Below are 16886 nucleotides of genomic sequence, written 5' to 3' on the forward strand. Positions count from 1 at the left end.
TTAAGCTTCTTGACCTTTTACTCTCAGGGTGCCCCAGATGCCCCAGTGAGTCTTATCTCCTCTCCAGGGCAGTGGAGCATCTGAGCGGTCATTCCTGGAAACTGGGTGAGGAGGGGTTTCTTCAAAGTATCTTGGGCATCTTGGGACACACTTGACTGGCTGCTGGACAGCTGCCCCACCCCCCCGGGGCCGAGTGGTGAGCGGAAGCAGAAGGTCTGGAGGTCCTGCGCTTGTTAGTGGTTCTGGGCAGCAGGCTGGATACTCACCAGCTCCCTGACCCCCAGGAGACCTGCTCTAGGTGCCGGCATCTCTGTCCATGGTGTTCACTGAGCTCTTGGAGCAGGCTGAGGGTGTGGGCTTCTTCCAGGCCCTGCAGGTCCTCTCTGTCTGGGCGCCCATCCAATGAGTTGGGGAGAACTTTTCAGCTGCTGTCCCAGGCCACCGCTGCTGTGCCCACATGCTGGACAACGGCTCTGAGGCCCCTGGAAACCTCACCCCTGAGGCCCTCCTGGCCGTCTCCATCCCACTGAGCCCCAACCAGGAGCCCCACCAGTGTCTATGCTTCCGCCAACCACAGTGGCAGCTCCTGGACCCCAACGCCATGGCCACCAACTGGAGCGAGGCTGCCACGGAGCCGTGCGTGGACGGCTGGGTCTATGATCGCAGCACGTTTACCTCTACCATCGTGACCGAGGTGAGGGCCTCCCCCCGACCCGCCCCAACCAACCCCACCACTTCCTTCCTTCCCAGCCTCCCAATGACTGGGAGGATTAGATAGACTCCATCACCGCTGTTAACTGATATGCCACCCCCTCAACACGTAACTACTGATCGCTTGGGATGGCCTGGATTCTGATCTAAGGCTAAGGTTACAGGATGGACAGGGAGATTTCTAGGAGCTTACATTCTGCTGGAGAATTCAGAATCAGTCAACATTTAAACCAGTAATAACAGCAGACCAAGTCCATACCTTGTGCCCTTTAAGTGGCAGCCACTGTTCTGATGCTTTCCCTGTCATCACAATTTCACAACAATCTCTTGAGGTGGGTTTTATTACTGACCCCGTTTAATAAGTGACAAAACTGAAGCCCAGAGAGGTTAAGTAATTTGCCCCAGGACACACAGCTAAAGCACACTCGAATCTGATTCAACCCAGGCAGCCAGGCACCAGAACTTCTCCATCACTTTCTGTCCTGCCTTGAGTCTCCAGGCCCCTGCGTCCATAAGTGAGCACAAAGGAGAAAGCAGCTCCTGCTAGTAGGGAAGGGAGAGGCAGGCAGGGAAGGGCACTCCGAAGAGGTGACATCTAAGATGAGACTTGGATTATAAGAGAAGGAATCAGGGACTTACTTAGTGGCACAGGGGTTAAGAATCCATCTGCCAGTGCAAGGGACCCAGGTTCGAGCCCTGGTCCAGGAAGATCCCACATGCCTCAGAGCAAGTAAGCCTGTGAGCCACAACTACTGAGTCCATGCACCAGAACTACTGAAGCCCGAGCGCCTAGAGCCCGTGCTCTGCAAGAAGAGAAGCCACCGCAATGAGAAGCCCGCGCACCGCAATGAAGAGTAGCCCCCGCTCGCTGCAACTAGAGAAATTCCATGCACAGCAACGAAGACCCAACACAGCCAATAAATAAATAAATATTTTTTTAAAAGACAGAGAAGGAATCAGTCACATGAAGTTCGGGAGAAAGCTTAGTTGGGACAGAGGTCCAAGTAGGAGCTTGTCTGGGTGTTGAAAGAGCAGAACCTGGCACAGAGGGTGAGGGGTCCGGCGATGGCCGGGCGTGTGGGGAAGGGGCCTGGATTTTGTTTAAGTGCAAAGGAAAGTCATTGGAGGCTTTGGGACTAGGAGGTGCAGTGATCTGATTTGCATTTTCAAGAGGTGACTTTGCAGGGTGAAGAACGCCCTGTGGGGTGGGGGCTCCTCCTGCAGCGGTTCAGGCAAGAGAGGCAGAGATGGAGAGGGAGCCGTGGGCGGAGCGTCCAGGCCTCGGGGAAGGGAAGAGAGGCGGAGATGGAGAGGGAACCATGGGCACCGTGGGCGGAGCGGCCATGCCTCAGTGAAGGGAAGAGAGGCGGAGATGGAGAGGGAACCGTGGGCGGAGCGGCCAGGCCTCGGTGAAGGGAAGGGCTGACCTGGGGGGAGAGGTGACGGGGCCAATGTTCAGGCGATGTCTCTCTGGTCCACGTCAGGTGGCAGGGAAAATCACGGTGACACGTGCTTAGCCCTCAGTGCTCATCTTCATGCCCTGTAAGAGAAGCAACCGTACAGCCCCATTTCTGGAGGAGACGGGCTCTGCCAGGTGCAGGAACGTCCCCAGGGGCACCAGCATGTCGGTCATCAGCTGACTCAGAATTCGAGCCTGTGGTTTAACTGCCACCCACCACTGTCCACTCGGAGCGGCCGTCATGCCATCAAACCCAGAGCCGTGTCACATGCGCCACACTGTGGGCTGACAGGGGGCGCTGAGGCCCGCTGCCCGCACCCCCTTCCACCTGGGTCGCCTGGACTTAGGAATCTGGGGAACCCATGCAGGGTGGCCGGATCCCCTCTGGGGGTCCTGGACCTTCCTCTGCCACCCTGGCCCTGCTATTCCACACCCCCTGAGCCAGGCTGATGCACCCTCCTTCTCTTTCAGCAGGACCTGGTGTGTGACCACCAGGGCCTGAAGCGCCTAGGCTGGTCCATCTACCTGGCGGGGGCCATTGCAGGTGGATCACCTGGGGCCTCCTCTCCCACCAGGCAGTATCTCTCCCCGTCCCAGATCCTTCAAAACAGAGTGAGCATTGTGGGGCCAGAGGTAAGGCAGTGTCCAGTGAGCGTTCGTGTTTCCTAAGGGTGGGCCTCCCCTGGTCTGGGGTCTGCGTCCCAGGTTCACACGGAGCCAAGACCCCAATGTCTGAACCTCGATGCCAGGTTGAGCTGAGAAATTGCCCTGAACACTGGCTCTCATCTTCAGCTATAGCACCAAACTTTATTGAGCACCTACTGTGTGCCAAGCACTGCACAGCCTCTGCCCTCAGGGAGCTGATGGTCTTCTGGACATAGACTGACCCCTCTTTCTTTTAACTCCAAGTACATGAAATGTAACGAAATAGAAATACTCCTCTCCCTCCTCCCCCATCATCCCCCCTCCACTGCCCCCCACCACACCCCTCCTGAGGTGGAGCACCCAGAACGCTGCTGTTCGGGACCTTCTCTCAGTCTGCGGTCCCCTCCTGCATGGGGCACCGCTGTCCAGTGCTGAAAACACCCACATCGCACCCCCTCAGCTTGTAAACCCAACTGCAGACTTGGAGGCACCTCACACTTACCACGGTCAATGCTGAGCCGTTGACTCTCCACCCCCAGCGCAGCCCCCTCCCCACCAGACTCCATCCTGGAAAACAGCCCCGCTGGGAGCCAGCCCTGTGCTCCCGCCCTCACCGCCCACACTCATCCTCCAGGGCACAGCCCCAGCCCAACGCCCTCTGCCCCACGCCCGCTGTCCCCCGCCCAAGCCACCACCCTCTCTGGCCCTGCTACGGCCTCCTCTGGGGTCTCCTGTCTCTACTGGGCCTTCCGTTCTGCTGCAGAGCTCAGAGTGACTTTGCAAAGGCTTATATGTGGATCTGGTCGCTGCCCAGCCTGAGGTCCCCTGGGCTCCCACACCAAGGACAGTCCCCACCCACCCCACCACCCCTGCTCAGCACTTGACTTCTCCCCCTGAGTCACGCCAGCCCCTCCTGGGACACCGCTGCTCCCGTCCAGCCCACAGAACCCACTGAAGCCGGTGGCCGAGCCTCGCCTAGAGGTTTCTGCCCACGGCTGCTTCGTGCCCAGCACGCCGGCCTCAGCTCCAGGCCGCTCCTCAGAGAGGCCTTTCCGGCTTCAGGCACAAAGGTCCCACGGTCCCGCCCACGCTCCCCATCGCAGCTCCTGGCTCTCTCTGCCGGTGCCCAGCTTTCGTTAGCTCGTTTACTGTGTGTGTCCCCACGAGAACGTAGCTCCAAGGAGGCAGGGGCCTTGGGGCCGTATCCCCAGTGCCCAGCACATAGCACACAATCATAATACACTGAATGCACGAATGGCTTCCGGACTCTGGGCAGTGCAGGCTCTGGGGCCTCGTGTCCCAGCTTCTTAGAGGCGGGTTTGTTGCTTCTCTAGGCCTCCTGCTGTGAGTGGGGACCCTGCCACCTACCCATGGGGTTGTGAAGATTCAGTTAATCACATGCAGAGCCTGGGCGGGGCCAGCACGGGGGTCGCTCTTCGTGGGCCTTATGTTACCCCGAGCGTAGCAGGGAGCCTGAACAGTGAGGCAGGAGGTGGTCCAGTTTGCACTTTCGGAGGACTGGCCGCCGTGCCGCCACTTACCTTCCCCAGGGGCCACCCACACCGGGAGCCAAATCGCCATCAGTCTGAGGGTCGCCTGGTGAGCCTGGGGTCAGCGCCAGGTGTCAGCCTCCAGACCTCACCCCGATCTGGGGCGCATGTCCCTGCTTCTGGGCGCTGCTCAGACAGGCAAGGCCAAGGTTCGCCCGCATCTCTCCAGTCTGACTGACACATACTTCAGCTAAATGCAGGCAGTGGCTCGGGCTAAGCTGACCTCACTGGGGCTGAGGGCCCTCCAGTCACAGGCATGGAGGAGCTGCCTGGGTCACCCAAGGCCATGTGCGCTCAGCCTCCTGCCAGCCTCCTCCCTTGTTCAGTGTGTCCTCGTGAATCCCTGCATTTTACAGATGGAGAGACTGTGGCCCAGAGAGCAAGGCGTCTGCCATTTTTATAACAAATGCACTCTGTACGTGATCCTAGGAGATCCGAGAAGGAGGTGCTGCCTGCACTGGCAGGCGCTCCGGCAGGTGCCTCAGCCTCCTTCGGACCTCCGGCGGCAAGTCCCTGCCTCTACGCCCAAGTCCCCAGGGCCCCTCTCCAGGCCCCCACTGTGCTTGCCTCCCGAAATAGGTTTGGGCAGAAGCCAGTTCTGAGCTGGCGCTGCCTGCAGGTGACGTGGCCAGCATCAGCCCCATCGTTGCCCCCAATTTCCTTGTCTACGATCTTTGAGCCCTTTGGGAATGGCTGGCATCATCCTGACCTCGACGACGCTCAGTGGATCCCTTGATCACCTGCCCCAGCCCTGTCGGGGTGGGGAGGAGGGCGCTCAAGGCCACTGCACGTGGCCCTCACCTGATCATCTGCACCGCCTTTCAGTGGTGGAGGGGACCACGACACGCACGAGGGCCGTCACCATGACAATCCTGAGATGCACCTACAGCATCGGCCAGACGGCCATGGGCAGCCTGGCCTTTGCCCTGTGGGACCGGCGAGCCCTCCAGCTGGCCTTGTTGGTGCCCTTCTTGGTCATTTTCCTGATATCCTGGTCAGTGCAGCTGGGGCCTTTTCCCTTGGGGAGAACATCACTGAATGGGAGGGGGACCCAGGGTGAGAGGGGCCCTACCACTCTGGCTGGCCACGGCTCCCAAGGTGCCGAGACCACGGAAGAGAATGATGTGAGCAGACCCCACTGGGGAGAGACATCTTGGGGGCTCAGCGTTCCGGGGTGGGCATTTCAGGCAGGGGTCCGTGGTTCCCTCCAGCCCACTGACCTCTGGGCCTGAGGCTGAGGGGTCCGTTCTTTCCTCGCATTGGCACCAGCCCCCCCACCCACCCACCCACGTCACACCCTCACATCACTTGCCCAGCCTGCGGACCTCCAAGTCAGGCATTGGATACGGAAAGATATTATCACTTTTATTTTCGGTGCTGCGAAAATCCCTGAGGTCTGGAAATACCTGCTTGGGTGGGGACTAGGAGAAGAGATACAGGGAAATAAACACAAATCCCTGTCCTCATGAGTTCTCTTGTGCCCGTGGGCCAGAGTTGAGCAGGTCTGCTGTGGGGTGTAGAGAAGACTAAGGACTCATTCATTCATTCTGAAATATTTATTGTGCTCCTGCTCTGTGCCAGACTTGGCTTTAGGCACTGGGGACCCATCAGCAAATAAAACAGATCATAGATCAAAAGTCACCGACTACATGGAGGTTTTATTGTATCAACAGGACCAGGAAGAAAGGAGGAAGACCATCCCATAGTTACACTGATTAAGCCGCCCTAGCCACACTGATTGGGTGCATCCAGGTGTTGTTGGTAACACCAGATGTATATAAACACTCCTTCTAATGAGCAAGATGCTGTTATTACTGCCACTTCCAGATGAGGGGCTGAGGCCCGGAGAGGGTCAGTGACTTGCCCAAGGCCATGCAGTCACTGCGTGCCAGAGGCAAGATTTGAATTCAGGCAGGCTGACTCTTGTAACCACCTCATCAAACTGCCTCCAGAAGTTTTTCTTAGCTTCCCTGCAAACAGGGCTGAGCTCCTGCGGGCTGGGAGAACCCTGACCCTTTCAAAAGGGAGATGCTTCTCCCTGCCCATCTGCCCCTGAGGCTGGGAAGAAGCCTACTACTTTCATAAAACCACTTGATTCTGGTTGGGGATGTTTTAAATGTGTTTTTTTGTTTTAAATGCAGCATGATGCAAGCTTTCTACTATAGAAATGACCCCAGAATCATCCCATGTCCAGGCAGCCTGTGCGCTGGCTGAATGTGAGGCTTGGGCGGGCAGGCTCCTGGCAGCAGGGAAGCCAGATGGGGTGCCAGGGAGTGGGGGCTGGTGAAGAGGGCGGCCAGGCGTTGGGACTCATCTTTATTCTGAGACCATCAGGGACTTCCCAGCCTGGCATTAGCGGTGCAGAGGGAGAAGCAGCTGCCTTCTCCCCACTCCTGTTGCAGCCGGCAGGTCTGCTGCCCACCACCCCCTCCCCACATGACCTGGAGGCGGTGCCCAATCTACACGAAGAAAACAAAGACCCAGCCAAGCACCTGCTTCTTTAACCGGTGTCTGCCAGAATCCGCCCGATGGCTGATTATGGTGGGCAAAACAGATCGAGCACTTCAGGAACTCAGAAAGGTGGCCAAGATAAATGGCCACAAGGAAGCCAAAAAGACACTGACTATAGAGGTGAGATGCTGCTATTTGTGACACAGTGTGGGACATGACCCAGGGAAGGACATCCACTGATGTTTTATCATTATTATCACCAGCATCACCCCAATCTGCTCCAGCACCACCTCCATCAACACACCCATACCATCAAAGCACCACCATCGACATCACCATCACTGTTGTCAGTTTTGCCACCTCTATCATCACCATCACCATAATCATCATCACCATTATCACCATAATCATCACCGTCACCACCACCATCACCATAATCAACACCATCATCACCACCACTACCATCACCACCACCATCATCACCTCCATCACCACCACCATAATCATCACCACCATCATCACCACCATCATCACCACCATTATCACCACAACCTTAATCATCATCACCATAAGCACCACCATCATCATCACCACCAGTATCAGCACCATCATCACCTCCATCACCATCACCATTATCACCATCATTACCATGTCCACTACACCCACAATCACCACCACTGTCATCATTTCTACACAAACACCACTACCATCATTACTACCACCAATGATAATAATAATGCCACTAATACCAACACCATCGTCAACAGCATTACAACTCTCCATAGACCCCCCATCACTATTACCACCATCACCACCACCATCATCACCTCCACCAGCACCATCACAACTGACTTCACCTTTATTATCGCCATCACTCCCAATACCATCATGAACATCACCATCAACATCTCTACAAAGCATCACCAACACCACCACTATTACTATCACCATCACCTTCACCACCATCATTGCCATCCTCATCACCACCATCTCCAACTCCACCACAGCCACCATCAACACCACCACCAACAACAATACAACTGTTATCAACAACAGCACACCCACATCACCATCTCTATTATTCATCACCTAAATCCACATATACTGCTCATTTAACCTCACGGGGCTTCTCGGCGTATTTGGGGAAACAGGATGTGCTTATCTGAAGGTACCTATTTCAAGGAAGTAGGTGTGGGAGGATGTGCAGACAGAGACTAGAGGACACAGAGCTCCCTGGGGGCAGAAGGATCAGGGAAAGCTTCCAAGAGGAGGTGAGCTAGAGCTGACCAGGACTGAGCTGAGCACAGGGCAGGCTGGGCCCGGGGTGCAGGCAGAGACTGGATGGGTACTTGGGAGGATCCAATGGCTGGAGGGGGCGTGCGCTGGTGCCAGCCAAGAGGAGTGAAGAGGGATGGTAGGGCTTTGCGGGGTAACTGTCCAAACCTTCCTGCAGCCTGCAGCTCAGAGACTAGAGCTGGGACACAAGACCTGCTCCTTGGTTCTGAGTAGGGCGACCGGGTCTGCAGAAGGTAGCTCAGCTAGGGGCCAGAGAGAACCCTTTCTGCCCTCAGGCCATCTGCTCCCCCAGGGCTCTCCAGTCTCCAGAGGCCAAGGCCAGGCTCTCCCTACCACTCTGCCCATCCGGACACTATTCTCAGCACGGGGGTGGGGCAGGGCCATGGCCCCAACATTCACTGCCCCCGTCATCCCTGGAGGTACTGATGTCCAGCATGGAGGAGGACGTAGCCTCTGCGAAGTCCCGCCGGTCAGGGCTGGACCTGTTCCGTATTCTCGCGCTCCACTGGAGAAGCTACAGACTGTTGGTAGTGAGGTATGCCATCCTGAGCATCCCTCCCGGGGCTAAGGAGGGTGGGGTGTCCAGCAGGAAAACAGCCCCTGCAGGCCTCATGGGGTACATTTCTGGCCAGAACAGGCAGCTCCCCCAGGAGGCAAGAGCCTAGCAAGTAGGGGAGACAGAGTACGTACAGATGTGATCGGGAGGCCAGCTTGTGCAGGAAGTCAGCTAGACGGCAGGGCTGGGCTCTGGTCCTGGGCAGGGTGCCAGGGTCAGGCTGAAGCCCAGGGCAGAGGCAGAGCCAGGTCCTCAGAGCCAAGGGACCAGCAATAGCTGGAAAGGATCACTGCCGGTCAGCACTGGACTCACCCTGACAGCTGGACTCCTAGAGGGTGGCAGGGACCACGTGCTGGCCACACACATCCCACTCTGAGCCACCCCATGAGATAAGTTCATTTATACCCCACTTCACAGATGGGGAAAGAGAGGCTGGGAGAGGCAAGAAACTTGCCCAAGATGACAGAGCAGGCCTTTGAACCCAGGCCGAGCTACCTCCTCGTCCTGCTCTCTGACCCTCCAGCCCCACATTGAGCGTGGACTCCCCGTCCCGCCCCAGGAGGCCCCATCTCCCAGGGGTACCTGGGACCAGGAAAAGGCTCCTTAAGACAAATTCAGTTTAAGTGACTTCCAGAAGAGTGGATGGAAAAGTGAGGGTCAGGTTTGATTGGGCCTTGATCTTGAAATAAAACTCAAAATTAGGAAAACATTTATTTTATGCTATATTTAAGCACATATGGGTTATAATGGCAAATACGTGCTACATCTCAGACAGAGAATGCATCAAATGCTTCTCTCTCTCTCTCTCTCTCTCTTTTATTTTTTTTGCTTAAGTTTTTTTTTTTTCCCTGATAAATTAGGAGTGCCCAGGGCCACTGAATGTCCAGGGCCATTCTTTCAAAAACCATCAAGGCTTCCTCAATTCTCCCAGGGTCCACTCTGCACTCTTTGTTATTCACATCACAGGCTGTGAAGCGGCCACCCTCGTGGGTTTTCTTCTCTCTGTTAACGCAGCTGTGACTGGCTAAGGCTCTAGATACAGCTCCAGCCTGGCCCTTGTCAAGTCACTTTCACAGACTTCAGGAAGCGCTGCGTTTCTGCAGGAATCGCAGCTTTTCTCTACAGTTGTTGGCCTGGTGGTGCCAGATGTCTCCTGAGGACTGCACTCAGGTGCCCCTGAAGGAGCGGGCTGGGAGGAGCATCCAGGTGAAGCAGGGATGGGGACAGACTGGAAAAGCGGTGGAGAATAATTTCCCACCATGGCCACTTGTGGAGCCAGATTCAATCTCCAAGGTGTAGAAATTCAGCTACTGTAAGGTCAGCTACTCAGGAGCGTGTGTCACGGGGTCCCCTGGGAAGCAGACTCTGAGATGGAGGTCCATGAGCAGGCAGTTCACAGAGGGGGCTCTAGGGACCACCTCTCATGGAAGCAGAGAGGGGCCAGGGAGGGCATGAAGCAGCAGGGGCGGGGGAGAAGTCGTGGTGATGCCGTCACAGCCAGGCCCCAGCCTGGGGACCTGGGAGCTGGGGTGGCCCTTCTGAGCCATCTCTCTGGACCGTGTAGACCAGCCATGGGATGCTCTCCCCAGCTGGGAGGCAGAACTCCCAGGGCACTGAAGGGGGCAGGCCAGCATCCTCCACCGAGACCCCATTCTATTATAATCCCATGTTTCAAGACAAAGAAACGCGTCCAGAGAGGGCCAGGCAGAGACTTGCCCAGGTCCATGGCTAGTAGAGTGGGACCCAGATCATGGTTCCTGGCCACGACTGGGAACAGGAAACAAAGCCAGAGGGTGCTAGAGCCTGGCAAAGGGGCAGGTCAGCTTGACCCACTGCCCCATCTGCCCAGAGAGGGTCATGTTTTCCTCCTGGTTGGTGGAGAGGGAGCCTAAGAGGCAATGTCCAGCCCACCATGGCCGACACCCAAGGCTAACACCCAAGGCCCACACGTGGAATGGATGGGGCCACCGCCCTCCCCACCCTTTCCTGGGACAACCTGACCCCGGGGAGATGCATCCTGCACTCACCAGGCTGCCTGGGGGTCTGGGCTGGTGGTGCTCTCCTGGTGCAGCCCCGGCATAGGTGATGGTGCAGGGGTGCCCACTCCTCCGTGGGGCAGGGTCCTGACTTCCAGATTCGCCCCACAGCCTGTCCCTCACCCTCTCCTACTATGGGCTAGTCCTCCACCTGCAGAACCTGGGGAGAAGCATCTTCTTCCTCCAGGTCCTCTTTGGAGCCGCGGACTTCCAGGCCCGGGTCACCACCACGCTCCTGCTCAGGTTCTTTGGCCGCCACACGACCCTGGCCGGCTCCCTGGCTGTGGCTGGCCTCGCCATCCTGACCAACATGCTGGTCCCACAAGGTGCAGCCAGGGCAGCAGGAGGGAAGGCTGAGGGGCTGCCGGCCCAGGCACCTGCTGGCCTGTCCACTGCACCGCACCACCACCAGCCTCTTCCCCTCCCCCGGCCCCGAGGATGGGCAGGGGCCACTGTGCCCTGGCTCTGCCCAAGGCCATTACTGCCACAGCCCAACCAGCCCCCCACCCATTTTCCTGGGGAAACTGAGGCTCAGAGAGAAGAAGCCAGGTGCCCGAGATCCCTCAGCAGCAAACGACAGAGCCAGGCCTGGACCAGACTTCAAGCCAGAGGCCAAGTCTGCAGTGGGAAGAAGGGTCCGGGAGGCTGAGAGGGGCTCCAAGTGAGGCAGGAGAGGCACCAGGCTGAGTGTGTGTGGTGTTTCCTCTTGTTAACTAAGCGAGAGGGGAGACTTCCCTGGCGGTCCAGTGGTTATACTCTGCACTTCCACTGCTGGGGACCCAGGTTTGATCCCTGGTTGGGGAGCTAAGATTCCCACATGGCCAACAAAAAAAGAAGCAAAAGGGGGCTTCCCTCGTGGCTCAGTGGTTAAGAATCCGCCCACCAATGCAGGGGACACGGGTTCGAGCCCTCGTCCAGGAAGATCTCACATGCCGCGGAGCAACTAAGCCATGCGTCACAACTACTGAGCCACGCGCCACAACTACTGAAGCCCACGTGCCTAGAGCCCGTGCTTTACAACAAGAGAAGCCACCTGCATGCCACAACTAGAGAAAGCCCACATGTAGCAACGAAGACTCAACACAGCCAAAAAATAAGTAAATAAATAAATTTATATAAAAAAAATTAAAAACCTCATACTGCAGATACTATAAAATGTGGGTGCATTAATGACAAAAAAAAATCCGTATTAAAAAAAAAAAAAGAAGCAAGAGGCTGAGCACTGGGGAAGCTGGGATGGGCCCTGGCCTCACCCCCCTTTCTGACTGAGGCTGTGAGGCCCCAGAAACCCTCTCCGTGTCTCATTTCATTGCTCAAGGTGGGTGACTGGGGGAGAGGCAGGGACAGGTGTCCCACGGTGGCAGCAAAGCCAGGAGGGAGGCACGGGAGGACCAGCAGCTGGGAGGGGCGGGGTGAGGATGGAGGACCAGTCGGGAGCCCAAACTCTGAGTGAGATGCGGCGCTCTGAGAAAAACTCCAAAGACGAGCACCTGAGAGTTTATGACTCTTCCCAATTATGTGCGGGAAGGGAGGTGAGGCCCAGGCCCACCACTGGCTTGTGACCTGCACCCTGGTTTCCCAGCTGAGGCTCCCTGTGGAAGCAGGGGCCCCACAGGCAGGCTGAGGGCTGGTGGGAAGGAGTGGTGGGAAGGCTTCTGGGTAGCTGGGCACCCCAGGGCCCCTGTTGTGGGCCTGGGCCTGGCATGACCCTCTCCTTCGAGGGAAGAAGCACCCTCAGGGCCCAAGGAGCCCTGGCACTGTCGCCCCTCGAGTGCCACCCGCAGCTGCCCCCAGGCTCACCCCCCCCAAGACCTGGCTGGGTTCTTGCCCTGCACCCCACCCCCGGCCCACCCACCAGGATGTCATCCTGCACTGCATCTCCACCTGGCGTGGGGCAGCCTGGCACCGGGTCACACTGCCCGGGACCTGCTTTCAGCCCAAAGCAGCCTGTGGGAGAACCCAGTCACTCTGCTCCAGGCTCCTGGGGACCCTCCCGAGCAGACCCCACCCTCACCCTTTCCTCTGCCTAGATCTGCAGACCCTGCATGTGATCTTGGCTGTGCTGGGAAAGGGATGTTTTGGCATCAGCTTAACCTGCATCATGGTCTACAAGCCGGAATTCTTCCCAACTTCGCTGCGGTAGGCTGGGCTGCCGGCTGGGCCCAGGAGGGGCCACCAGGCCTGGGGCGGGAGAGAAAGGGACACCCCTGCGAGGGCCCATGGTGGGGGTAGAGAGAGGGGCTGGGCACCCAGGGACACACAGCAGAGGGAGAGGGGGACCCAGCACCGATATGGAACCGAGCAGACGCCCTAGAGTCCTTCCCCCAAAGGCACCTGCTCAGCCAGGGCCTTTGCAAACAGCCTCTCCCCAAGAGTCCAGGCTCGGAGGCAGCCCCATGGAGAGCCCTCGGGAGGCCTCTGGACTGGAAACCGCTTCGAGCCACACAGCTCTCTGCCCAGGTGAAATCTTATAAGAGCCCTGGTGAGGAGACCAAGAGCTACCCGGGGTCGTGGGGACTCTGCTTGCTTCCCACTGTCCCCTCCCTGCCCCAAGGGAGCCCCAGGTCACCTCCTCGGAACCCAGTGGTCTAGAGTTAGACCACCCCTGCATTGGACAGTTGGGTAGACTGAAGCTTAGGGTGGCCAAGGATTTAGTTGAAGAGCAGGGCCGGACCCCAGCCCCCAGAGGCCTGGCCCAGCCTCACTCATGGTGCTCACTCACTCACTTGTCCACTCTTTCTTCTTTTTTTTTTTTTTTGACACACATTTATTGATTTTGTTGATACTTTATAGAAAGTCTGAACTGGGAGCTTCGTGGCCTTGCAGGAGCCCTGAGACAAGCCTCCAAATTACCTGAGACCAGGGAGAATAGGGTGGGCCCTAGAGAGTTCCTGTGAAGGACTCTGGATATTCTCAGGAGGCAGAAGCCCCTTTGGATGGGAAAATCTAGGTGGGCTCAATGGAGGAGGTGGGGTTAGAAGAGCCCTTGAGGTGGGCGACTCCAGCAGCCCAGCTTTCCCTCCCCTGGCCCAGCCACATAGCCCCTCTGAAATGGCAGTTGTGACAAGGGTCCCAGCCCTCCTCTCTACCCACAGGATGACAGCAGAAGTCTTCCTGCATTCAGCAGGTCAGCGGGGGTCTGTAATGGGCCCCCTGACCAGGATGACCTGCGAGGTCCTTCCCCTGCTGGCTCCCCCTCCTATGGTGTCATCCCCATCATTTCCAACCTCATTGTCCCCTTCCACCTGGAGACCTGGGGACTTCCACTCCCTGACACCATCCAGGACCTGGAGAGACAGTGAGTGACCCATGGCCACCCTAGGAGTGATGCAGCTGCGTGGGGCTGCAGATATGGTGGCAGGTCCACAACAGCCCAGAGACAGGAGAGCCCAAGGGTCAGGAGACGTCCTGGGCAGAGAGGTCAGGAACAGGGCCGGGCTGGTCATCATGATGACACCCACAAGCTTGAGCTTGTTTAGTGCCCAGAGCATTCCCGACACCATGCTCAGGGCAGCATGTTTCTGAAACCATTTAATCTTTACAACAATCCTGCTAGGAAGATACTATTGTTCTCCCTGTTTACAAGAGGCTCAGAGAGATGAAGTGACTTATTTGAGGCCTCACAGGTAGAAGGTGATTGTACCTTAGACAGGAAAATGTACTGGTCAAGAGCCCGGCTCTGCAGCCAGCCTGCCCAAGACTGAACCCCTGCCTACGCAGGCAAGTGTCTTCCCTCTCTCATCAAACTGACACAAGAAGAAAAAGAGATCCTCAACAGTTCTCCTTAAGGCTTCCTGTAAAGGAGCCCAGGCCCAGACAGATTATCAGATATCTTCCCTTGGGCCCTCCAGGAAAAAAACCATGCTATTCTCATGTATGTTCTTTGAGAGAATAGGGATGAAGGAACGTTCCTCAACTTTCTTTTATAGCCAGAATCACCTCTAAGTTTCCACTTCCTCATTGGTAAAACAGGTGTTGAAAAAAAACAGTGTAGCTCTGGGCTTCCCTGGTGGCGCAGTGGTTGAGAGTCCGCCTGCCGATGCAGCGGACACGGGTTCGTGCCCCGGTCTGGGAAGATCCCACATGCTGCGGAGTGGCTGGGCCCGTGAGCCATGGCCACTGAGCCTGCGCATCTGGAGCCTGTGTTCCGCAACGGGAGAGGCCACAACAGTGAGAGGCCCTCGTACCGCAAAACAAACAAACAAACAAAAAAAAGTGTAGCTCAAAGAGTTGTATTTGGGTTTAAGTGAGTACTTATATGAGAGCACCAAGGACAGTGCCTGGCCCACAGCACATGCTCCGTAAGTGTGGCTGCTGGGTCTCGGGTGAGGGGGTTCGTAGGCAGCCCTCCTTGCTAAACAAGAGCCAAGATCGTGATAATAGTAATAATAACAGCGGGGGCTTAGTGAGCCCTTATTGTTTTAATACAGCATCTGATTTGATCCATGCAACAAGCCCACAAGGTGCTGTTCTGTCCAATTTCACTGTCAAGGAAATGGAGACACAGAGAGGTTATGCAAGTTGCCTAAAGACACCCAGCTAAGAGACAGGAAAGCTAAGACTTAATTTACTCTTTCACTTAATTCATTTTTGTTGTGTATCTACTACTTTTCAGGCACTGTCCCATGCTTTGGGTAATAGCCGTAAGTAAAACCCTAATCTCATAGAGCTTACATTCCCATAAGACTTGACCCCCCATTTCTGCCCGCCAAGCCCCGGAGCTGTAGCCATCATGGCACACAACTGTTCTCCCTTTTCATTATTCTAGGAGGTCAGCCACAGCCAGGGGCAGCCAGCGAGAGGTGGTCATTACAGAAACCACCTGGTTCTAGAAATTCTGCCTGCGGGAGCCCCTTGGGCCACAGATCCCTCTGGTGGGAATTGCCTCTTCTGTGATCAGAGGGAGGAAGCAATTTGGGCAGCCTTGAGGGTTTGGCTTGTCTGAGCTGGCTGAGGCTGAAGGCCACACCACCCTTCACTTCTGCTCCCCCTGCCCCACCAGATTCTCCACCCACCTCAGCATCACAGGACCCCCTGGCAGACAGACACGCCCAGCCTGGTTGTCCCCAGGTCCACTTGGTTAACACAGTGGTTCTCTCCCTTCCCTGCCAGGATTCATCTTCACACCTTCACTCAGCCACCCACTTCTTCTCACTTCTCAGAACATGGTGCTGCAGGTTTCTCACCTTCCAGCTTCCAGAGTGGATCGTAGGGCAGGGTCCAGACAGACCTGAGTTCCAGTCTTTCCTCTGCCACTCACAGAGTCTTTATCAGTACAATGGGACTCATGGAATCTACCTCCCAGGGTGGGTGACAAGGTTAGCAGATCTTAGCACAGACCAGATTCCAACAAATAGAAGCTGCTACCAGAGCTGCCAGGAACAGGCAACCAGGTGTGCCTTGCCCCCAGGCACCAGTAGAGGAGGCACATGGAGCTGAAACCCAGCCCAGGCTGCACCAACTCAGCCACTTACCCTAACAGGGGCTGGATTCATTCCAAGCAGGGGCTGTTTTAATCACCGCCTGTTTACCCCCATTGGTGAGGGAGGCCTCCTCCCTGTGGTTATGTGGCTTTAGGGAAAGCCCAACCTAACACTGCACAGATAAGATGGACAGCAGTTTACTAATCACGTAAACTCACAGCCAAGGGAGGTCGACACTGTGTACCATGCAGGCTCACATGGGTTGCACTCAGGAGAAGAGAGAACCACCAAAGGCTGTGGGAGGTGGGCTTCGTGGTATCAAGAAGGTGGCAGGGGGACCCCTGGTTCCACAGGACCGTGTGATTGGCTTGCTTGAATCATTCCACAGGTTGGCAGGGACCAGACCTCTCAGGGATGACAGGAACTGTGCTGACTCCCCCAACCCCCATGAGAATTGTTGTTGGCTGGGGGACCTTACCCACAGGAGCAGAGTGGGGAAGGGGACCTGCAGATAAACCACAGAGACCCTCCCTGTTTCACCAGATGTCAAGGCAGCACAGAATATTAGGCCTTAATTTTAGGCCTTATGCTTCAGGGCCACCCTTCTGTGTGTCTATCTTGAGGGGTCACCTTTTCCTAATTCATGCAGACCCTCCCTATACAAGCAGCAGCACAGGCTGTTAAAACGAGGGGATCATTGATCACTGATCACCTATTTTAAAGGTAAGGAAACTAAAGCCCAGAGAGGTGAAGTGACAT

At 56.5% G+C, this 16886-nt stretch overlaps 1 protein-coding gene across 1 annotated transcript; it reads left to right on the forward strand.

Annotated features, from left to right (window-relative positions):
- Positions 1-316: 316 nt before the first annotated feature.
- Positions 317-14006, forward strand: LOC308620854 (solute carrier family 22 member 11-like; the record flags this gene model as incomplete). Its single annotated transcript, XM_081240745.1, is given in 13 exon segments — positions 317-403; positions 407-694; positions 2642-2714; positions 2717-2739; positions 4940-4992; positions 5045-5088; positions 5191-5363; positions 6877-6996; positions 8532-8647; positions 10816-11030; positions 12735-12843; positions 13800-13897; positions 13900-14006. Coding segments are annotated over 13 exon segments (1506 nt in total).
- Positions 14007-16886: the final 2880 nt, after the last annotated feature.

Source organism: Mesoplodon bidens, assembly GCF_964165515.1.
Source record: "Mesoplodon bidens genome assembly, chromosome: 7".
NCBI lineage: Eukaryota > Metazoa > Chordata > Mammalia > Artiodactyla > Ziphiidae > Mesoplodon > Mesoplodon bidens.